Source organism: Sceloporus occidentalis, unplaced genomic scaffold (assembly GCF_023333645.1).
Source record: "Sceloporus occidentalis isolate IW3139 unplaced genomic scaffold, rSceOcc1.0.p SCAF_37, whole genome shotgun sequence".
Lineage (NCBI taxonomy): Eukaryota > Metazoa > Chordata > Lepidosauria > Squamata > Phrynosomatidae > Sceloporus > Sceloporus occidentalis.
Window position 1 is genome coordinate 4,279,774 of NW_028317017.1, and position 23,666 is coordinate 4,303,439.

The window sequence follows — 23,666 nt, forward strand, 5'->3', positions numbered from 1 at the left end:
GAGATGTTGATCACAAGTTAGTTAGTGTTTGTTTTCTGCGTGGAAACCATCATGACATTTTCTGGCTGATTAGATCTCACTGGATTATTTATCTCATCTCTCTTTATCTGGTTTGGGCGACAAAATTGTTCAACATGATGTGTTTGCACAGCAATGTGCTGAGTGGCTAGAACATGACTGCCATATCCCTGGGCAAAGCGGTCAAACCCCACACATTGCATTAAAGACTGGACAAGCGTATTCTTTGTAATAAGTAAGCCTGGAGAATGCTGCAGGCTGGAAACGATCATCGGCATGTCCTGTGTTTGTAAATATGTATAGTGCAGCTACAAGCACCACACCTCCCCAGGTCCTTCTGTAGGAAGTGTATAAGTGATAGATCCTGCTTTTAGTCATAATAGGTGTACAAGTTAATCGGAACTGAGCTTTTTGCAGTGTTTGAACTGAAGGAAGGCTTGTGTTCATCTTTCTGGGTATAATTTGGCAAAAAAAAATCCCCGTTCTGCTGATCTAATCAACCCCAACGAGGAAGATTAAGTTCCTCACTGTGTGTTGCCAGGAAAATAATCACACCGGTGTCACTGATACAGCAATACTTTTATGTAAAGACTCAAAGCTTAATCAGTCCTTTGTCTTGTCTTAGATTCAGTGTAGCCTATCCCATGTGTGTTTAAATACCCTCACTGTATTAGCCTCTATCACTGTTCCATTTATCTACCATCCTCTCGGTTGGTTAGCTATGTGTTGTGTTCTGCTTATGAGATGACAGCGTTCAGACAGAAATTATAATTGTTGCCAAGAACCACATGGTCTGTCTTATGCATGATCTCAATTATAGTTTATTTTTCCACTCATTTATCAGTGTGTGTGTGTGTGTGTGTGTGTGGTCAGTTTTGATTCAGAGGCATTTGTGTTATGTACGGTTTGTTAAAAAATAAAGGCAAAATTCTAAGTAGGAATCAAGTGAAGTATTTTGGTCCTTAAAGGAAACGGTGAAGACTTTTGAAGGCCAACACAACTAATCAAATAAAATTTTTTACATATACACAAACATACAATAATTACACTAAACGTCTTTTAAAGTGAAAGACTAGGAAGACATTTCGTAAGTTTACTATATACTTTATGAATCAACAATAGAGCTGTACATCTGAGTGTATAGACAGTCCATTGTCGCATGTCTCCTTCCCAATTTTTAGTATTTTTCAATCGCGCTTTCCATTTATGATAAGATTGCTACTGAACTCGACCGAACTCCACTAAACAGGTACAACTAACATGTCACACTTGTGTGCGCTGCAGAAATGGTTCCCCTATAGACTGATAGAATAGAGTATGATAATTCTTAGATATGTGTATATTTGCAACTTGATTTATTGTCGGTTCATACTAATGGTTCCATGTTATGACTTTTATTTCATTCTTGTAGAAGCATTTGATGAAACGGATGAAAAGTGGCTTTCATCCCTTGAAAACACACGGTGGCTGGAGTTTCTCAGGTATACATTGTATTGCACTTGTATTGCTCAGCGTGAGCCTAGTTATTTTCTTAGGCCTTTTTGAAAAGTCCTGAGTATACATTGGATTTTATGGATTGTGGCTTAACGGTGTGTAACCATCAATAAATATGGCCTGCTAATCATCAATGGTGGGAGGAGATAGTTCGGGCTGATGTCCTGATCAATGGCTGGGAGATGTCCTAATTGTCATCATGGTTCTGTTTTTGAGAGCGTAAAAACAGGTTAATTGAGTTAAAGAGGAAATGGAGAAGTGGTATCTAAGTAGTTTTTCCCTTTCGCATGAAAGGTTTCACTGTTTGACATGTGCATAAAGGTAGCTGCAAGGATAATCATTTCCTGTCCTCCCCTTCATAGGGTATTTCTGAGGCAAGCCACTGAACTGGTTTACATCTTGGATTCCAAACGTCGGTCTGTTGTCTTACAAGGTAATTACAATCCAGTTTCCGTGAGGTATAGTCCATCCCTAAGTGAGGCTTATGCAGTGGCTGAAAAATGGCATACACAGACTAAGTTCAGGGCCGGCCCGACAATGGAGCCGCCCCAAGCCCTTTATTTTTTTATTTTTTATTTTTAAAGCAGAAGAGAGAGGGGCGCCGAGTGGTTTTCACTTACCAAGTTGTCAGTACCTGCTCGGCGCCCCTCTCTCTCTCTCTCTCCTCTGTGAGCCCTCTAGCTCGGTCTTGGTGCCGGCTTGTAATGCTGAGCGCCGGAAGATGACATAATTTCCGCCGCTCAGCATTACAAGCTGGCAGGGAGACTCGCCGCAGGACTGCTGAAAGGTAAGTACAAGGGGGGGGATAGGGTGGATAAGAGGGAGGGAGAGTAAGGGTAGATAATAGGGAGGGAGGGAAAGGAAGGGTAGATAATGGGGGGGGCGGCAGAGGAAGGGTAGATAATGGGGGGTGGGGGGCGGCATTTTAAACTTCGCCCCAGGCGGCATTTTGTCTTGGGCCGGCCCTGACTAAGCTTCGTACACAAATGGCTCATCTAGCTCTAGATCCATGATGATATCTTGAGCGTGCTGTTTAACACATTGATCATTTATGAAATCCTCCTCGTGTTTTCTCCCATACACACGTGTCTATAACTCGTAATTCAAAATATAATTTCATTAATATCTCTGGTCAGTTTAATGGAGTAACTTTAAAATGCTTTCTTTACCTCCAAAGCGAAATAAAAGTTGGGCTAAGGCCGGTGTCCATTTAATAAGAAGACAGCCTAACATTTTTTTCCTTTTTAATGATCATTCTGCTAATGGGACATGACTATTTTTCCGCTTCCGTGAACAAAGTGATGGCAGGTTAAGTAAAATCTAGGCTCCTAAATGATTGCAAGAGGGAATTTTGCTCTGTCTGCTTCTAATGGACGGATTTCCCTCTGACATGTTGCTAGAATAACCTTTGTGACTCATTCCTTGCACTTGCCAAGTCAATTCCATCGAGGGGCTTGTCCAGCTGTTGAGTCAGAACCTTACTATTTTAGTGAAAATTGCCAGATAATTACATTCCAGATGTCTTTTACGCTTACTATGTATATTTTGTTTAACCTTTAATTCTTTATTTTCTAATTCCATATATCTGACAGATGCCTGTGTGTTTTGTAATGTAAGCAGTAGCACCAGCATGGTTTTACAACATTGTACATATACTGTATATTGCCATTCCTGGCCCAAAAGCAGTTCATATATACATAAAAAGGCTTGTGTTCTTGTGTTTTAATTATATAGTAAACAACTGTGTGTCGTGACTTGTTGCCTAAGGACTTTACCTGTAATGCTTAATGCTTTTTTGTGCCAGATTATGTATATTTTGTATTCTGGCTCAGCCTAGAATTACTCTGTTATTAGGAGATTGGTTCCTGGTGTCTTCCTTACACTCTTTAATTGAAGCCATCCTCAAAATATGGTCGATGTTGGTTGATTGTCTTTTTTTTTCACTGCCTAAAATGTTGGGAATGCGTGGATCGCTCCGGTTTCTTATGAGCCTTTATGTTCCTGTTCTGTTTTAAACAAACTTTCCAGCTCTTCTTTGTAATTCATTGAAGCTCCAAAAATGTCCAATGTACGTTGTGAATCTGAGACAGGGACAGTAATAGGACTATAGACTCTTTGGGCTTTCAGCGCACTTAACAAGTTCTAAGTTATGGTAACATATACCAATAAATAAATCTAGAAATTTGTAGACCAGAAAAAAAATAAATATATATATAATTTTCAATAATCACCCCTCCTTTCCATATTCCAACTGCATAAGATTTTGTTTGCTAGCAGGTTTTATGTAGATCTTGCTACATTTTAATGCCATCTCGTATATTCTCGCATACAGTACATGGCATAAAAGCAGCCCTGTCAAGTTTTCTGCTTACCCATATATCAACATCTAAAAAAAACCTCCTTGGTGTTAAAAAACTGTAATAGTCGTACTTTTATTTTCATTTCAAAATATTTGACCATATCACATTACTTTTGTCCCTGTAACCATGGAGTTAGGTTTTATGAGCCGTTTTGGAAGCTATGAACTGTTACCCCCTTGTTGAGGCAGAACAGAAGCTTCCTTATCCTGTCATGGTACTCTGGAGGAGGAAGTGAAACTGAAATGCAGTTTCTAGCCCCAAAACCCTGCATAAATGTCACATTATGAAATAACTTGCCAAAATACAGGCCACACAACATATTACTGTGTGACAGGCACTTTAATGCTGATAAATCTTTAAATCCCCAAATTCTTGCTAAGTGAAATCCCTCAATGATTGCAACAGGCATGGGTCTAGTCGCTAAAGGCAGAGAAGATGGGAGAGTTGTGGGTTGAATTCCCTGATTTTACTATGCATTATGAATGGCCTATCCTGGTGAGCTTCTGCTGCAGGAAGAGCTTGGCTGACCTTGTGTAATTTGTCGTTATAGATTAATTTCTGCATTATATGCAGGGCCAGCTTAGCCCTTGCCCGTGGGCAGCATCCCCTCTTCCACATAACTGAGGGGCTCCACTGTGTGCCACTGCACCATGGGCCAGTTGAAGAGATCAACGATCTCCCTCCCGGTCCATAGGTACTATGGAGCACTGAGCTTAGCCAGTACAAGCTCCATATTTATCTGCCTCCACACTGTGCGTCTTTACAATGCAGTGCATTGGGTTATGACATCATATTCCAGTTCTCAGAAGAGTACCATTGCCCAAGAACTAAGTGGCGGGTGAGGCCAAGGGCAGAACCCATCCATGATACTCCAGTGCCAACATAGGTGTTTCGTAGTGCAGAATGAACCATGTTGATCACCCAGGCGAGGCTTATCAATGCTGAAAAGATTTATAGAGTATTTTGTATTATATCAGTAATCTGTATGCATTAGGCAGCACAATGGTATGCGGTATCCATGTTAATGTGTTGGACAGCCTGGACTGTGTATACTGTAGGATGTATTTAGGGAGTTCCATGTTAGAAATCTGATCATTATGAACTCTGGGGGAAATAAAGTGAAATTTTATGACTGCTGTATTAGTAACTGCTGTACTAGTAAATAATGTCAACACAGGCACATAAAAAACTGCTGTGAATTTAAAATGAGCAAAGTTTCCAATGCAAAAGAATTTTAGGGGGAGATGTGCAAGTAGAAGGGCACAAGGTACATTATAAACCGGTCAGAGCGCCACAACTTCTCACCAAAGGTTACTGTGTCTGCTTCTAGAGGAGGAAGGCCGGGATCTCAGCTGTCTGGTGGCCTCTCTCGTTCAGCTAATGTTGGATCCTTATTTCCGGACAATTGTTGGATTTCAGAGTCTGATACAGAAGGAGTGGGTCATGGCTGGTTATCCCTTCTTGGATCGGTGCAACCACTTGAAGAAATCTGATAAAGAGGTAAAGCACCACTTTATGTTTGGTGGATCCTGTGATCAGAGTGATCTGGATTAATTCTGGAGGAGGACTCACATTTTTTTTGCCCCAGGATGGCAGGTACAATAACGCCCCCCCCCCATGTAATTTACATATAGTTTGCAAACACTTTTTTAGCTTGCACAAATACCTTTAATCGTTGCTACTTCAGAGTTCCATAATGTATTAGGTGACCCCACTGAGTACCCAACTTCCAGACAGTACTGGTCCATTAAGGGTCATGGTGGGCCAGCCCTGTTTAAAGAATTTGACTGGCGGCTCTTATTTATACTGTAGTAAATATATAAATGTATGGATTATTGAGCTCTACTGTCACGGAGAGTGCATAATACTTGGTAAAAGGGAAGCACATAGTACTGCACATAGTAGATGGAGTAACGACACATCTGTTTCATTTGTTTTATTCCCCAAGTGCCCCCTGTTCGTGCTATTCCTGGACTGTGTGTGGCAGCTGCTGGAGCAATACCCTGCGGCTTTCCAGTTCACGGAGACCTACTTAACGGTGTTACACGACAGCACCAGAGTATCCCTGTTTGGAACCTTCTTGTTCAACTCTCCCCATCAACGTGTTCAGCAAAGCACTGTGAGTACATGCTTCCATGAGAAAGCAAAGGGTTCATGCGCTGCATGTCAGTTGTCTGGAATGCCGGAAGGAGGTGCCGTTAGCAGCGGGGGTTCTCTGCGTCCATCGCGCATACACCCTCCGGCTGTCAGAGAGAATTCCCCGAACCGGTACGGGGAACTCTCTTCTCTGATAGCCGGGGAAGATCTGCGCGATGGACGCAGACAACCCCCGCTGCTAACCGCACCTCCTTCTGGCTGCAGCAGAAGTTGTCTACACGCTGCCCCGACTACACACCAGGGAGTCAGAAGCACCAGTAAGTTTTGGGGAGGGAGGGTTAAATGGAGGGCATAAGACAGGAGGATCCAGGTCCCCTGCAGCGCTGCGGGGGATCTGGATCGGTCTCATAGTCAGACCTCTATTTGAGGTCTGATTATAAGACGAGGGGTATTTTTGAGAGCATTTGCTCTGAAAAAACCTTGTCTTATAATCGAGCAAATACGGTACATGTCAAAAGGCGGACTTGGGTTAGCCACATCAACTTGCATTGTTACAATTGGAGACTATTTTGACCTTAGTGCTCTGCTTCTGATTTAGGTTTACCACAGAATCAAAAAATATAATTTGTTCTATATAACAAGTATGTATGTTACATATATGTTTCTCTGTTACATGTATGCTGAAATATGGGGCATTTAAATCATGTCCTGCAGTTGTAGTTCTTCTTAATTCTTAATATAATATTGTATTTGTATTCCATGTAAAATTTGGTTTGATTCCGCCATGTGACGATGAGGCAGTTTCTATGTTAATTTCTGCTGTTTTCCTCCTGCACTTTTATCTGGTAGGAGTTTGCTATTGCTAAGAATATACAGTTGGGAGATGAGAAAGGCCTGAAGTTTCCTCCGGTATGGAACTGGTCGCTGCAGTTTTCGGCTAAAGATCGGGCTCTGTTTAACAACCCCTTTTACATTGGAAAGAGCGTGCCCTGCATACAGAATGGGGTGGCCAAGTCTTTTAAGAGGTCAAAGGTAATATTAGTACATGGTTGGCTGTTTTGTATGGGGGGGGCATATGTAAAATATACCTAGGAAAGTATTTTGAAGTAAATGGACTTACAATGATACACAACTCCTGTCATCCAGGGCCACAGTTTGTGACCACAGGAATCTCAATTAAATAAATAAATCGGGCAACGGTACGCAATTCCTGGCCTGTTTGGGACACTTAAGGCCTGGAGTTGTGCACCATTGGTCTTAAAGCTTAAAAACCCAGACTGAAAATACAGTTCCATCTGAAACACCATGTTAAGCAGCAATATAAGGCAATGCTCTCTTCTACAAAAGAGAGAGTTTTTCCATATAATCCAGGGATGGGCCATTACAGTGTTCTAGCTTTTGTTTGACACGTAACTGCCATATTGTACTCAACAGCTGGAGGGTGTCTGTTACCTTCCCTGTGCCAAAAATGTTTAGATTAATCCCTACCCCTCAAAAAAAACCTTTACAGTTCTGTGCAGTGTGAAATCTGTTTGTAAACGCTGCGGAAATCCGTTCTTTGTACCATGGTATGTTTGTGGGAAAAAAAAAAAAAAGTAATAAAGCACTTAATTTATGTATTCATTTTTCAAAATGTGTTTCATCGTAAACAATTGTTTGCAAACTCAAATCCAGTTGTGTTTTCTACACAGAAAAACTACAGTTCTACATTGCGTGGCGTGCCGCCATCTTTGAAAAATGGGATTATCGCGCAGCCGGAGCTCATGCCCCGACGGAACTCCCTGATACTAAAGCTAAGGCCGGAATCTGTTCAGCAGATACCAGGCACCCAAAATAATGGCTTAGAACAGTATCTCCGAGACTGTTTCTCCAAGACCACGGACCTGCATGGAGTCATCCTTCCACGCCTGGACGGGCCACACGTAAAACTCTGGAAACTCTGCTACCTGCGCTGGATTCCTGAGGCCCAAATTAACCAGGGAGGATTTATTACAGCTTTTCATAAAATATCCATGCTTGCAGATGAAATTGAAACGCTTCAAACAAGACTTCGGCAGTACAGAAGCTATCCCTTGTCTAAAGCCACTTCCCCCGAATCGGAACAAAGTCATATGTTCTTTAGGGCAGATGAGTTAAATGGTAACTATGAGAGCGCGGACTTCCTCTCCTCATCCTTCCCTTTCTCACCGGTCGGAAACTTATGCCGCCGAAGTATAATGGGTACACCTATAAGCAAGTTTTTAAACGGTGCCAAAATATGGCTGTCCACCGAAACACTTGCAAACGAGGACTGAATTGTGGAGCTGCTGGAAGCTGTTATGTTTTATTAACGATGCTTCGTATTTTTTGTTTTTGTTGAATTTTTAGCTATACACTGACCTCCCTGTCCCCCTTTTTTATTTTTATTTTTTTTTGCACATTGACTATTTCTTTACGCATAACAATTGTGTTACTACGAAAAGGGAGGTCATGTTCTTGGAACGTGGAGACGTTACTGTTGCAGCCTCAATTTAGAAAGTCTTTATGAAGTACCCCTGTGACATTCAAGGGTTATATGTGTTGTCCCATCGGAATACCATTTAATCTTCCTAGCCGTTTCATGAGATTCAACTTTTTTTCTTAATTTATGGACGCAAAGCTGTTTTAGTAAAATGTGCGAGTTAATTTAACCCGTGTTTAGCTTATGTCACCCCATACGGCTGAGCCCTTCAGGGCTGTGTGGGACAGCACCGTCGCTGCTTTGCCCGTTGGCACAGTAATGTCACTTACCCCCTTTATTATTACAGATCTGCCACCTTTTTTGGGGGGGGGTTTACATTTTATATTAATAGGTCATAAGATAATATAGAAAGCTAGCTAGGAGCTTGGGATCAAATCACTGAAATTGGGTTGTTTTTCTTTAGAATTATTTTGTGAGATTGATTAGCTGCGTCTTTTGAGTTATTTTATTCTTGTTAGGGAATGCTTATTTGTCTGTTACCTAACACAAACTGATAAGGGACTTGCAAAGAAGTGAAAAACTGGGTTTTTTTGGTTTTCTCAAGCTGACTCCTCCAGCCTTTGACATTCCAGTTGTTGTGGACTACATTTCCCAAAATGCTCCGCACAGGTTCGCTATGAATACGTTTGTACCCAGCTTTCCAGATCCTCATCTCTTAGAAACGCAAGACCTTTCTCTTATTTTATATGTGGAGTAAGGATCTCTAAATTCCAATCTGCTAATTTCTACTTTAATGAATTTTAATTTCCTTTTTATTTGATTTTTTTCTCTCCTATACTGGGTTTGCATTTAATCTGTGGAAATAACTTAAAGATGAGATGCACTGTTAATTTCCTGTTGTAGATATATTAAGCTATATAGATATATATATATATAGGTGTAGAAGTGCCTTTTAACAGACATTTAACTTAAAAAATGTATATAGTTTAGATTAATAATTGCTGATCGCAAGCTGTAACTGTGGTACTCTATTCCTAACTTCTCATGCGTAATACCTTAAATTTCTTACCCGTCTAAACATGAGGACATTCAAAACCACAGATAGAGATTTGCACACTTCCACTTCGGACTACAATAAACCGAAAGGCAAAATTAATGTTTTTAATAATTGACGTTTCTGGTTTTCTAATGAAATGGTTTACAGAAGAGCTATCGTTTGTCGCAGTAATCTAGTAGGCTGTCCTTAAGTGCCACTCCAGAGCCCCTACCAAAAAGGATTATATTACGAGACTCATCACAAAACTCCTGTAGTCCTAAATGGAGCTAGTCTTATTGTTTTCTCCATACGGTTTTAGAAGGGGTCACAGCAGATGAAGATCAAGCGCGTAGCGATTTACCTGTTCCAACGGAGGACATTTATCTTTTCCCAAGATCCAGCTATGTGACGCACGCTCACTAACTGGGAGTAGGATGTCCTAAATAAAAATAATAATCACTCATTTAACCGTAGCCTAAAAAATTGCACTTGTGATTTAGAAGGGAGGTAGAAATATTTGTACTATTACCCTCCAAAAAATAACTCTGTTATCATGTTTGGTCAGGGGCTTCGTTGTAAAGCTGATGTTGACTGATTTATGGTTTCCCACCGTTGGTGGAAAAAAGTGTCTCGTGCAATATGCTGCCGGAGTGGCTTGTACGAGTAAAGGATTTTTCTTTCCAATTTTATTTTAAGACGATGCAAAAGTCAATGCCTCTTCTGTACACTGTGCTTAGTGTATTAACATAAAGGAAATCCTGTACGCAAATAAATAGTCCAGCCCTACATCGGACTTTGTTTTGTGTTAATAAAATGTGGCTTTAGATGATGTATGGATGCTTTGATGATTTCACAATATGGTTAACTAAATAAGATTTCACAAGCTCTTCTTAAATGACACTGTTCAACCCTCTGCTGAATATTGTTGAATTAAACCTAAAAATTTTTTTTTTTATTAACTTGGTCTGTAAACAGGAGGCATACAGCGGTCCGTTAACTCCCAGAAATGTAATATGCAGACAGAAACAAATTAACAGAACTGAGTTAACATAGCAGCGTCTCTTGGGCCATCACCATTTTTCAATCTTCATTAGTGAAACCCCCAAGAGAAGAATGTTATTGTTCAACTTGTTACAATGTTGCAAGACTGAAAGAATTCTGTTGGAATTATGTCCCGAATATTATCCAGAAGTCCCTTTCAGCTTATGCTTTAAAAAAAAACTCTTGCAAAGTTTATTGGGCTCCTCTGCGCATGTGCTGAGTGTTAAAAGGTAAAACTAAACAGTGTGTTACATTTGTCAACATCTGTCTGCTAATTTCTAGATGTTAATCTAGAAATTCTTGCTAAAAAGTATATATTTAAAATATGCTATTTGTCTATGGACCCGCCCGAATTGCTGAAGAGCAGATCCCCTTTAGTGTTTAATATGTCATTACATTGATGTAGCGCGGTTACAAGAGTCGGTAAAATATATCACACAAAATAAACTGGTGCCAAAAAGGAAGAGGGCCCTGCTCTTCTGAGCTTACAAAATTACAGTTCTTTTAACTCAATAACACTCCATAAATCTAACCAACATCTAATGGATTGAAACTCCTTATACAGATATGGGCAATGTGCATAATTATGAAACCAATATTACTGGCTCAGCATTTAGGAGTTATGATACTTGAGCCTTGATGGACTGTTACCCTGGAAGAACTGGGGAGAGAAGGAATCAATGTAAACAAAGGCTGAGGCCTTATACTTTATTTTATATAACAATGTTTTGTAGGGTAAATTAATTTTATAGACCAACGCGCATTCATTTTATAATTTAGGTAAGCCTGCTGCTCTTGGCACCAATGGATACAACGTGACACACTTCTACATCCGCGCCCAACCTCTTCAGCTCATGTAACCAAACCATCTGCTTGTGTGACAGCCGATCATTAGGACCTTTCACTTCTGCTAGCTGCAAGACAAGGAGACAGGTGTAAAACATTTGTTTAAAGTAATGACAATTTCAAGTAACAAGATCTTCGAATAAAGTTATTACATGCTTTTTGGTTATCACCCTAGCCTTGAACTTGTATGTTCCATTGCTATAAAAGCAATACTTACAGCATACTATCACTTGCTGCTACTAGTAAAGTGTGCATTTTAGAGGAAGCATTAAGAAAAAAAATTAACCAAAAAAGCTTTAGCATTGCTTCCTTGTTCTTCAGAAGAAATCTTTACTTGCTTTTAAGTAGAAATGAGGAAGTTGTCAAAACTGACTCAAGAAACGAGTGTAAATTTGTGCGGATTAGCAGTACTGTCCCATCAATGTGTTAAGGTCAGACTCTTGCTTTCTTGCAAAATGTTGGGATATACGTTAATGTGTGGGTAACATTCGGTGTCACACGCTAAATACAACTAGTCTTGGCATCCATTAAAGGCCTATTTATGAAATAGGCCCTGAAACAAAGCGATCTAGATTGCCAACACAAACAACACCCTCAAACCCTGAGCACACATTGCAGCTTAACACAGTAAGGGAATTAAACCCTGCTGGGTACGGGCCAAGGAGAAGTTAATGGTTTCAGTTTTTACAACAGGAAAACCGGGCAGACTACATGGGCTGAATGATTCGTATCCGCCATCAAGTTCTGTATGTCTACAGCTTTCACATTCATTTAGATTTTGGTCCGGGCGAGATGCTAAAGGTTTACCAAAAAGGCTTGTTATGTAACGGAATCACTCTGTCACCGTGGGTTTATCAGTACTGCCACCAGGTGGGTAAAGGTGGTATTGCAGGCTACAGCAGAAAGGCACTGTACACACTTATTTTTTATACTTCTACAAGGCCTGGGTAAACCCAGAGGTGTTTGTTTCCATGAAAACTATTTGGATTTGAAGACGAAATCAAAGGCTCTATCTTTAAGGAGTCTTTCAGCTGAGACAGTAGCTTTTCTCTGCCATAAGACAAGTGATATTAAAGTCATTCATCTACCGCCCGCAATATGTGTTACATAAGAGAGGAGCAGCTATGACTATCATCCTACTATCTCCAACATTGGAACCATGAGCTTAAGAGATGTATTAACAATTAGAATTTCCAGCCATAGGGTTATCCTATGGCTGCCCAATACTAATAATGTAAATATATATATATACACACACCATTTTGTACTGCGGTTGTTATATCTGGAAGTGTAACAGCGAAGGTTTAATGCTAGTCTCATCCTAAATCGGAATATACATATCAGCCTAGATTTAAAACAGGTTCAAAGAGCATGAGATCAAGAGAAAACCAGTAGCGGATATTGAGGTATCCAGGTGGCTGCTGAGGATCCATGAGCTGTACAGGACGTGGCTGGTGACATTTTGTAAAAATACAGTAAGAGCTATAAGAAGAAGCCTCAATTAATACACAAAAATTTCCTCCAGTTCAGCGCTCTTTAACTGTGATGTTATAATTACTATAACTATACTATTAGACGCACTGTGCCTGCTGCCTTTACACGCCTAACCACTGCTGTGAAATTATTCATAATTACCCAAATTGTTTGCCGTTTAGGGGAATGCCACTTCTAAGATAAAACCATAATTGCAAGCAACAGATTTCACGCTGGATTTGTCATTATATATATTTTTTTTTCAGATTGACATTTTCCAGCTCCCGTCCCATTCATGAATCCGTTTGCCATGATCCTTGCCCGAAGATTACAGCGCATTCTGTCTGCACTTGTTGGGCGCTACCTGTCAAAGTGCTTCTAGTGCTAGAGATTGCTTAGGACAATGTCGCTATTCAATCAAGCTATTAGTACAAAAATCAGGCAATGTCACACGATATCCACAACAGAAAATAAGCATGAATCATATACATTTTTAAATGGAGAGTACATGCACATGTTGGTATGATAAATAGGAAAAATGTGGGGTGTGAAAGATCCTCTGCCATTCTAGTTCTCTACTGTAGTTACGTAGCATACTGTAGTTTGAAAGGCTTTGTATCCACAGAAGCAGAGAAAGTTACCCTGGAAATATGTTGATTATGTATATATTTAGCCATATTCAGCTTACTACAATTCATTTTTTTTTCCAGTCAACAGGGCCACGTGCAGGTAGGTATATCACCTATAAATCATCTTCTCGTAGACAGCACTCACCAGCCTTTTGTTCACTTTTAACAGTACTGGGTTATGAATTAAAATGTGACTGAACAAATCTGCTCCTTTTTTATACATATCTGTACTGCAGGTAAAGAAAATCATCTCCACAACAGGCGGGAAATAGATTAATCTAGATTAAGACAAGTCTTTCCACGGAGCAATTCATTTACCTTGTATTGCTTCTTCTCCATATTCCATACAACCAAATCAGGGAGTCCTGATCTGCAGTGCCTTAAGTCTTTTGACATAATCTTGCATACACCACTTAAAAAGGGTCCTCCAAAGCAAGACGCCAGGTTCTGCAAAGCAAAACACAACACTCCAGTCATGTGTGCTGTATTAAAATAGAAAAGAACTCCTAAAAATTGAAGGGATGGCCAAGTCACGGGGGGAAAGGGGTAACATCTATGTAATGTGTAATATGAATGGTTGAGATATAGTAACATTAAAACGTGGGATCTTCCTCTCATTACACATTATTGCTATAGTTATATCAATGTGTTGGAAAATCACTATTTCTCATCCATACATTCCTTCATCATGTTGTCAATGATTTCTTACATTTGACTTGATTTTCCTCATTCAGCACAAATAATTCACACTCCCCACCTGAGCTTGTTGAAGAGATAAGAAGCGCTCCCAGCTAATCATCGCTGCCGTTTCTCCCTCGTGTGCTTTCCATACATCTGCAATCAGCTGGATTAAAGTCTCGGTGGATGATTCCTGAATCAACTGGAGGCGAGTTTCAATGGCTTCCCGTCTGTTCTCAAAAAAACTGTCTGTGTATAAATCGAGAGGGTAGGCCTGTGACCAAATACAGAAGAGTCATGTTGCAGTCAAAATACATACATAAATATATAAATATAGATACAGCATTCCTAATTCACGTGTAGTGGGGCAGTCATGAAACCCATGTCCATAGGTGCTACAATTATGTACCAGCACCCTCTCCTACTATCCTATCGTATATTAGAACATTGCATTCTGACAGTTACAGTTATCCGCGAGCCCATGCTGGAAAATAACCAACCTTTCATATATCTGAAACTAATCCTTCAGGCTGCCGGTATTCCAGCCGTTAGTTACCTTCATCATTAAAGACAAACCGATGTAAGCCTTGAGAGCTCTGATTATCTCGCACTTGTGGTGAAAGTTTGCTATGGCTTTGAATTCATGTGCATGTAATTACCTGATATGAATTTCGGAAGACATCTGGAATACCCTCCATAAATATAATATCCCACATAAGCAAACCATAAAGAGTGCAGAATGTAGATCCTTCTCCGTGAATGCCTACAAAAGTATAGAAAATCCAGATCTAGCGATACAATATAGACAGCAGGCTACAATTTAAGGCTGGTGCTCCCGTTTAATAAATATATTTACTTTAGGTCAACGTTCATACCCAGTATGAACACAGAGGAACCGATATAAAACATGTACTTGAATAGTTAGAGTCTATCTGAAGAAAGGTTCAGTCTTTGAAATGAATGCAGCTTCTAATTTAACAAACATAAAAACTAGAGATCTGTTTCATTACCTGCTTTTACTTTAACAGCCTGGCACCCAGACACATGTTTACAAAGTACCACTGGACCCACGTATTATGTTATATAGACCTTTCAATAACCATTGGTACCATGAAGAAATACTAGCTGTACTATGCCCTTACAGATACAACATCCTACAGGCTAGAAAACTATAAAGTATTGCTAGGTAAAGATGCAGAACACAGGAGTGATAAGGAAAAAGGGAAGGATCCTACAGAGAGGGAAATGGCTAATGATGTGCAAGCTAGTAACATTCTAAACAGACACTAGGATCCGGTGACCAATTTATATTAAAAGGCTTAGTCTGCGCACCGTGCCTCGCTCCAGCCCTACATTTATACTTTCAGCTCATCTCCCGTTTCTCTTTAAGCCTTATGTTTAGAAGAAATGTAAATGTTCATCGTGTTAACTGTTTCTGTGTTGCGGTTTGCCCTCTCTAGTGGTAGTTTAGATTGAATTATTGAGCAGTAACCTGCCATTGACTCTCACCATGAACTGACCGACAGCGGAGGAGGGAAAGGTCAGGAAAGTGATGGCATTCAGAGAGCCCAACTAGGATACTGGACAGCATTACAGTGCATGAATAAACACTTGACACTGCAATACACACACAGATACGTGTACCTTGATCAAAGCCCTGCCCTCTATAATGTGCCAGCGCAAGCTCCTCCACGGAACACATTACAGTAGAAAGGCTGTTGTCCTCTCCAATGTCCCCAGACTGATCCACCATTAAGAACACAGACTTGCCCATTCCTGTCTGAGGACACATCTGGCCTTTGATGGTAACCTGCAAAATAAAGCATAATCAGCACAGTTATATATTGGAAACCACATCTGCAAGCATACAGGAATCACAATGCTGCCATTTTTCTATGTATACCAACAAAGGGTCGGCTAGAAAATCTCACCCATATTCACGATCTAAAAAAAATCATGTCAACAGTGTACCCAAAACAATGAAGGAACAAGGAATCATCAGCAAGGTTAATAGGGTAGCAAATGTACTGGAAAACCTGCATGATCCCATGTGAAGAAAGAAATGCGAAATAAACAATATGTTTTCTATGGAAACCGGGATAGGTTTAGCTGTATACCCCAGAGAACGAGGGACATTGTGTGAAGAAAGAGTCACAGGTTTTATTGTCATAGCTTTTAGACCAACTAATCCTAAAGGACGTCTTCATTTATTCTGAAGCAATTGCTTTCCTCATTGTCACATTTTGTGAAAACAACCTAAAATGCACGTGTTGTACTTACATGGGGAACGTCCTCTACTTCAATCGTCGGTAGATCGGAGAATAAGGGGCGGAATTTTTTGCAGCTTGGAGAGTCTCTTATTCGCACGGCACGTTGGTACAGAGAAAGCTGGTGACCCGTCCGCACATGAGGATCCGACAAGCCTTCCATGATAAAACCAATGGCCTGAAAATCAGCAGCGATATATATTAATGTGCATTTATGTTGAGATTGTTAACATTTAGGTAGCTTTGGTTTCATTTATTCAGCCTATATACGATACACTTCTTGAAGCATCAGTGACCCGAGTAGCCACATACATTATTCTAGCATATACTGTAAAGCAATTACTTTCTCTGTGCTCTTCAAATGTTGCTGCAGGTTGAGGGCCAGACGCTCCCACCAGCGACCCCTACTGTCAGGGCAGTAAACACGCTGCGACAAAAGGGTTTGCAGCACCTCCACAGCTTCCTACAAGACAAGAAACACATTCTTCTCGTGTCATGCTGTTCCTCGCAGCGTCTCGATTTCACCGATTACACAGAGATAAAATGCATAGTACTAAAATAAAGCAACATAAATAAAATCTATTTTTTTCAGGCTCATTATTGAAACATTCTCAACACATATATACTTATATTGTTACAAGTGCAAAGGCCTCCATACTCAGGGCTTTCAAATAGAATGCCCCACATTGGTGGAATTTTCACTGGATTTTATAGATATGTCTAAGAAAAAGGTCAATTATATATTTTATATATACATACATATATATATATTTATTTACATGTTGAATAGAATTCATATAGTGTAGCAAGGTTAAAGGTCTCTCTGCTTTTCTCTTTTGCCGTATTCTATATTCATACCTCATACAGGTGCAGCCTTTGCAAGATCTCTACTCCTCGGGACAGGATTCTGGTATATACCCAGCCGACAGTAAAGCAACGCAGATGCAATGGCAGTTCCATATGGTACCTATATAATGCACATATCCATAAGCATTGCGCAAAAGGCAAAATTCATTGTCCCGAGCTGCCAGTCAATATATAAATATACGACATTAAAGAAGAAGAAGAAAAATCACCTGTTAGTTAAACTGTTTTTACCCCCTCAAACACTACAGATCACATTTGATATACCCCAAATTCCTATGCAAGTTAATGGACCTTTGAATTTTCATTTCATTTTTTTTTTTTACATTTCTGATATCACGTTATGAAACGTTCATATTTCCGCAAAACTTTAAGAACCATATTGTTTTACATAATACATGTTTGACATTTTTAATTCATTTTTCTGTTTTGCAAAGCAATATAGTGAACAATTCCGAACTGGTTGGGGGTTTTTGTTCACTATTTTCATTTGATTTAAAAGGGTGCCTGCATCATTTGGTACGGAAAACAAAAAAATCCACCATTTATACAAATCGTTTAGAAAGAAAGCTCGAACTGGCATGCCAACAGCTGACTTGCTACAAGTTAATGAAACCACACAAGGTTTCACAAGAGGCACTTTATATAAACAATTTAAGCGTACGTTGCTTGTATACAGTATATAAACTGAAAGATTCATAGTCATTGTTAGCAAAGGAAATAATAACAAGCATAAGGACAAAATGGCTGCACATGGGACAGAAACATTTGCGCTTAATGAAACTATATATTAAAAAGACATCCCAGTAAGGACACAGCTAAAACACAGCTAACTGGAAAGTAGCCTTGTGTGTTTTACAAGAAGCATACCTTAGGAACGGATCATCCTTCAGCTCATCCCAATCCTTCCTGGCGCTCTCATAAAGGACATGCGCCTCTGTCCAGTTGCCATTTGTCATGGTAACTACGATATCCACTAGTTTGTGCATGGCACACTCATACCTAAAATACAATCAGGGTTGGAACAAGGGAAATAGACAAGAAAATAAATGTTAAAATCCCTTTTTTTCTGGCCATACGCCTGTACTTACAAGAATACGACCAGCGGTATATTCTGGCTGGCTTCTTTGCTGAGCACTGGTATATTAAGTCACACCTGCATTTTAAGGAGCACCTTAAGTTCGGTAACAAAGTTGTGTCTGTCCCCCGTTGTATATATCAGCCGGTTACAAGGGAGGGCTCTGATCCCTTACAGGAGCGCTCAAAAGAAACAATATATAATGCTTCTTGGATACATTTTTCAGGAATAACAAGCAAGTCTTTAATATACTACACTAAGTAGGTTTTAGTCATTAACAACTCGTTAAGACCATTTGACTAGTAAAGGTCTATTGGGAAATCATAGATGTTATGTAAATGTATGGTCTCCAAAATTCCATACAGAAAGCATTAGCATGGATACAGTATATATGCAGGTACACATTATTAACGCTGAAAGAAATCAGCCGCCTCCAGCAGTTTGTTATCCTACCTGATGAGATCTTCTCTATTTTGGAAGATCCTAGTAATCCTACAGACAGTGTACTGGGGAAACTTCATTTGTCCCATGTTAACCAACAGCACTGTGGAGAGCTGGGACTGGCCGCCACTAGCAGCTTCTTCCACCTCCATTGAATCAGTCAAGGAGAACAGGAGGAGAACGCGCGAAAACACAGCTCGAGGACCTCTGCAAACCCGCACAGCACGCCCGGTAATTTGTTTGGACCTAGAGATGAGAGATTTACCAACGTGTTACTAAACAGAGAAGAGGGATCCTGTAATAAATGTTAGAAAGCATTGTCTAAATGCCACAGAAAATATGTTCAGCTATGACAAATGTTAAAGTCATACTCAGTCTTACTTTTTCAGGATCACTGCAGCAATGCCAGGCTGGTTCTTCCCCATGCTGAAGACTGAACGTTGGCGAGACAAACGCAGAAACTCATTGACAAGTTGATGTTTTTGAGCTGCGGGGTTTGTCAGGTGAAATCCTTTCGCCAAAATCTTTAGTTCTGGTGCAGAGAGAAGATCCAGCGCTTCGGAGAGCTCTTCCAACTCTAAGTCTAGAAGGATAACGCTAAAGTTCAATGACAACCTACAATAATGCTACCCTACACGGCATTTAGTGCTGCAACGCATTCCCCTTTCTTATACAGGGCATCCCCCAAAAAAATATTTTGACTTGAGCAAAAAAAAAAAAATACAGCAGTGGAGGTTGACATTGACAAAAAACATGGTTTTATCTCCACTTGTTCCAATAAACTTTCTTTATATGGAGACCTGGAGTATGGTATTGTTGTCAGTCATGTGATTTTCTGAGTGACTTTCACCGAGTGGATTCTGTATGGCAAAGGTATAAAGCCCCTTCCTACATAAGTCACAGTGTCCAGCTGAGTTATTTACATTGTGCCACAGTATTGGTTCCCACAGGAGGTCTAACAGCATAGGATACTTTTTATAAACTATATACATTAAAACACATACACTCATCACTCACAAGAACAGCACTGGGGTACCTGATTGCAGGAATTTGTGCTGGATAAGTTCTTCAATGAAGGGAGTCAAATTAGATCCGATCTCTGAATACTCAATCTTGTTAACCTTTATCCAGTTGAATTTGCGTTGAAAGAGTCGAACATACAGTTTCTGGCTCCCAGCTTTACATTTCATTAAATAAAAACAAAATGAGAAAAAAAGCCAAGAGAGATAATGAGAAAAGAGTATTTTTTGTGTCCCTGAACAAACATACCATCTCACAAACAATAATGAAGGTGTGTGTGTGTGTGTGTGTGTGTATATATATATATATATATAAAATAAACACATGAAATCGGCACTGCATCCATTGTTTTGCAAAATGTTTAAAAGCTAACAGTCTTTTTAATGATATGAAAACAAAGTTGAGGGAGGAGACCATGAATTAATAGTAGAAAACATTCTCTAAACCATCAAATCAGAGCAAAGTCAAAACAAGCAGCGCTATCTTTCATGAATTTAGCATGTTCATCGCCAGCGATTCCCCAATTCAACAGTCCAATGGATGGTTTGAAAGGAAGGGAAATACAATAGTATACTAGACAAAGTAGAAAAAAACTGGAATGGGACAAAACACAAAAATGTGTCCAACATACATTACTGTTTAAAGTTGGGGGTCACTTAACTGTTTTCATGGAACACAAGAAATTGTCTAGCTTTCAAAAACAAGGACATTTCTAAGTGACCCCAAACTTTTGGACGTCGGTGTGTGTAACCAGCAGTTACCAACGTTATTAGCGACACATCGTTCACAGAACTTACGCCTCAGAAATGTACATTGTGAAATACGCTTAAAAACCACTCAAATTAAGTTTGATTTGTCAACAACTTTCCATACCTGTATTTATAAAATAAGAATAAATATTCCTATTAAAATTTCTAACTGTACAAAGACCGTGTGGATACCTGAAAGTTGAAAAAATGAATTTAACGTTCTACGGTCTTCTTCATTAAAGAGACTCATATCTTCTTCACATTGCAGCACAGTCTGGAGAACCATGAGGAAGTTCCGCAGATAGTATGGGTGACGAACATCTTCAGATGACGATTCTCGTTCGCTACTGGACTCCATTGTATTCCCTAAACTTTCTCCTGAACCTTGACAGTCAGTGTCATAAAAGGGTTTCATAAAACCATCTAAAATACAAGGATCTTCCATGGGAAGAAGTTGACTGCGGTCTTCAGCAGAAGGCATGGACCCATGTTTGTCACAATCATGGTGTGAAGCACGATCGAGGACATCATCCCCAGACACATTTCCGCGTTTTAATTTGTTACAATGGTTGGCCGTCCGTAAATCACATCCTTCTAAAGCATGCATTGAAGCTTTAGCACGAGCATTAACTGATGCAGCAGACAGCAATGTATCACTACAATGTGGTGACTGTGGGCTGTCATCATTGATGAGACATATATCATCAGAATCATCCTGAGGTTCGTCTCCTTTAGGAGATTTAGTTCCTGTTTTATCCAAAATGGCCATGGACTGGAGTGAAGACTTGTTTCTTGTGGAATTTTCAATACACCCTGTGGCGTCTGCTTCAGCGTCCACCTCTGCGTCTACAGCCCTCTTTACTCGACGAGTTTTATAACGCCTCGAAAGTTTTGAGGAAAGACTCCCTAAAGGTACGGTTTTCACTACCTGAAAATCATTAGGAACCCCAGATAAAGGCACATTTTTGTTAAAATATGGACTGGCTTGCTTCACGTTCACATCTGTTTTAGCATGAGGGCTCTTTGCCTCATAGGTCGGTGCTGCTTGGACCATGATGTCTTCTGGAAGGTGATTATTCTGAACCGACACATTGGTTTTCAGGGTCTCAGCATTTTCAACCAGTATAACGTCGTCCTCCCCCTGCTTTGCGTTTGGACACGTCTCATCCATGTGACTGTTCAAGCCAAACCGCGGCACCATTTCCCCACATAGAGGACAGGAAAGCTTTGCAGGGGGCGCATTTTTAAAAAGAGTAACAATTGACTTAGAGTTGGATTTTTTGCTTTTAGGGCTCAAGACGGCTCTGTTTTTTGAAAGTGACAGACTTTTACGTGGTCTTTTCTTTTCTGGTGACTTGTTTTGGGACATTCTGAAAAAAACGTTTTGATTCTTGGACGTTTATAAAGCATCATTTACTACAGATAAAAAGAAAAATCAAATTAGTCAATTTGAAACATTACAGGTCAAAAATGCTACAGAATAGTTGGTTACATTCAGTCTGAGATCATAGTACACACTTAAAGGGACACATTAATGCACATGCTAGCTGAGTGCCCCCTTATTATTATTATAATTATATTATTAGTAATATTGGGGTTGTCCCCTTGAATCAGAATTCCCCCCACTCATTTCCCCACTCTCCAGCTCCTTGGCTTGCGGGAAATATGTTCGGCACACATGAAAGATCACGTAAAGATGTATAACCGGATATTTTTTAGGGACACTCTAGTGCCAGGATGGGCAGCCTCCTGACAGAAGAGCGCATATTAGACCACAGAGGATGCTTTAACATTTTGCTTCACTGATTGGCTGCTTGGAATAGCTAAAAAGTACTCCACTAAAATCAATGGAAGCCCTTCCTGTGCATGTACATGGGGGGTCTTGTTGGTCCTTCCCCTTCTTCCTGCAGTGTAACAGCTGAAATCGATATTAGTGCTTTCTGTCCTGGCACACGTGGGGGTTCGTTTGACCCCCCCACAACATTCACCAAGCCAACGCTGAAGTAGACCGGCGGCAAGTATATCACCTGCAAGGAGATATGCTCAAGCATAAGAAAGTGGCGGGTGCATATGGGTGCATATGGGTGCATATGGGTGCATATGGGTGCATATGGGTGCATATGGGTGCACCCCCCCATGCATTTGCAAGGCAGAGCGGAAATTTAAAGGGACCTCTCAGCTATCCTATGCATTAAAGTACATATGATGGCTGGATTGTCCTTTTAATCCTCTAAGGGACCCTAAACCACTGCTGATTACATACATGTTTCAATTCACAGCAGTTTATTTACCATCTGCATAATTGTTGCTATCAGAGAAATAATATTCGTTTAAGGACAGCAGCAGCTCCGTATATTAACCATTCAAAAGATGGCGTGTTGCATTTGCTGTTAATGTCGTAAACGCCTATTGCAGCTGTAAAGGAATATCTTTATACACGTACAGAGGCCCTTTATCACTCCCATGTTCCAATGACATCAAATTCAAGTAACCGATCATTAGAAAAGCCCTTTGCAATTATGTTACACAGCTAGAATTTTCCTGGTTTTCCATGAAAATAGCAAAATGACCCCAAACACGTATACGGTAGGGGACATCCGGCACGCCACTGTGTGTGCACAATGGTTTTGAGTACATGTATGTTATTGTTGGCGTTTCAGTTATAAAGATTAGAAGCATATTCAACGATGGGTTTTGGGAAATATTTTAGCTTAAAGTTGTTTGCGCTCCCCCCACTATATAATTCACAGCAGGGGAATAATTTGATTCACTAAAATAAAATATGGTAGACAAAACACACACACACATTGTGCTATCAGAAACACAAAGTATTATGGGAGGAGTTGTAATACATAATAATAATAATAATAATAATATTAACCAGATACAAAAACTGTTATGACTACCAGAGTTCTTTTTGCACGCTTACCTGTCACACTGCATAGGCGCCGCCATGTTTATTCTGCTAGGAATAGCTTTATTTACACGGACAGATCTTCCATACACTTGTAAAACAGGTTGCCATGCCGGGCGCTAGTCTCATACCTGGGTAACGCGCTAGATAGGAAAGCTATTAAGCCCCATGGTGTCGTGTTACAAAGCAAAGGAAGCTTGCATCGGGACGGTATGATCCGG

General features: G+C 40.1%; 2 protein-coding genes across 2 annotated transcripts in view; one reads left to right on the forward strand and one right to left on the reverse strand.

Annotated features, from left to right (window-relative positions):
• The window catches only part of LOC149297756 (myotubularin-related protein 10-B-like), a 32,207-nt gene extending 23,944 nt beyond the window's left edge, over window positions 1–8,263 (forward strand). Inside the window, exons 11-16 of the mRNA XM_089488206.1 lie at window positions 1,430–1,499; window positions 1,875–1,945; window positions 5,203–5,372; window positions 5,821–5,991; window positions 6,819–7,001; window positions 7,661–8,263. Coding sequence (XP_089344332.1) covers window positions 1,430–1,499; window positions 1,875–1,945; window positions 5,203–5,372; window positions 5,821–5,991; window positions 6,819–7,001; window positions 7,661–8,263 — 1,268 coding nt within the window. The remainder of the gene's footprint in view (window positions 1–1,429; window positions 1,500–1,874; window positions 1,946–5,202; window positions 5,373–5,820; window positions 5,992–6,818; window positions 7,002–7,660) is intronic.
• Window positions 8,264–11,262: 2,999 nt separating this feature from the next.
• On the reverse strand, window positions 11,263–23,486 carry LOC149297757 (fanconi-associated nuclease 1-like). Its single transcript, XM_089488208.1, has 14 exons — window positions 23,461–23,486; window positions 20,724–21,901; window positions 19,799–19,939; window positions 19,144–19,345; window positions 18,775–19,008; window positions 18,114–18,245; window positions 17,238–17,346; window positions 16,723–16,842; window positions 16,393–16,557; window positions 15,757–15,922; window positions 14,772–14,875; window positions 14,192–14,386; window positions 13,753–13,881; window positions 11,263–11,400 (listed from the first exon to the last, which is right to left on the reverse strand). The coding sequence occupies exons 1-14, from the start codon at window positions 23,484–23,486 to the stop codon at window positions 11,263–11,265; spliced, it is 3,039 nt and encodes a 1,012-aa protein (XP_089344334.1).
• Window positions 23,487–23,666: the final 180 nt, after the last annotated feature.

Coding starts and splice junctions, on each gene's coding strand:
- LOC149297757 (XM_089488208.1), bottom strand. CDS start 23,486: ATGGCGGCGCCTATGCAGTGTGACAG. Junction 21,902..23,460: donor GCGCCTATGCAGTGTGACAG/GTAAGCGTGCAA, acceptor CGTTTTTTTCAG/AATGTCCCAAAACAAGTCAC. Junction 19,009..19,143: donor GCTGCAGTGATCCTGAAAAA/GTAAGACTGAGT, acceptor TCTCATCTCTAG/GTCCAAACAAATTACCGGGC.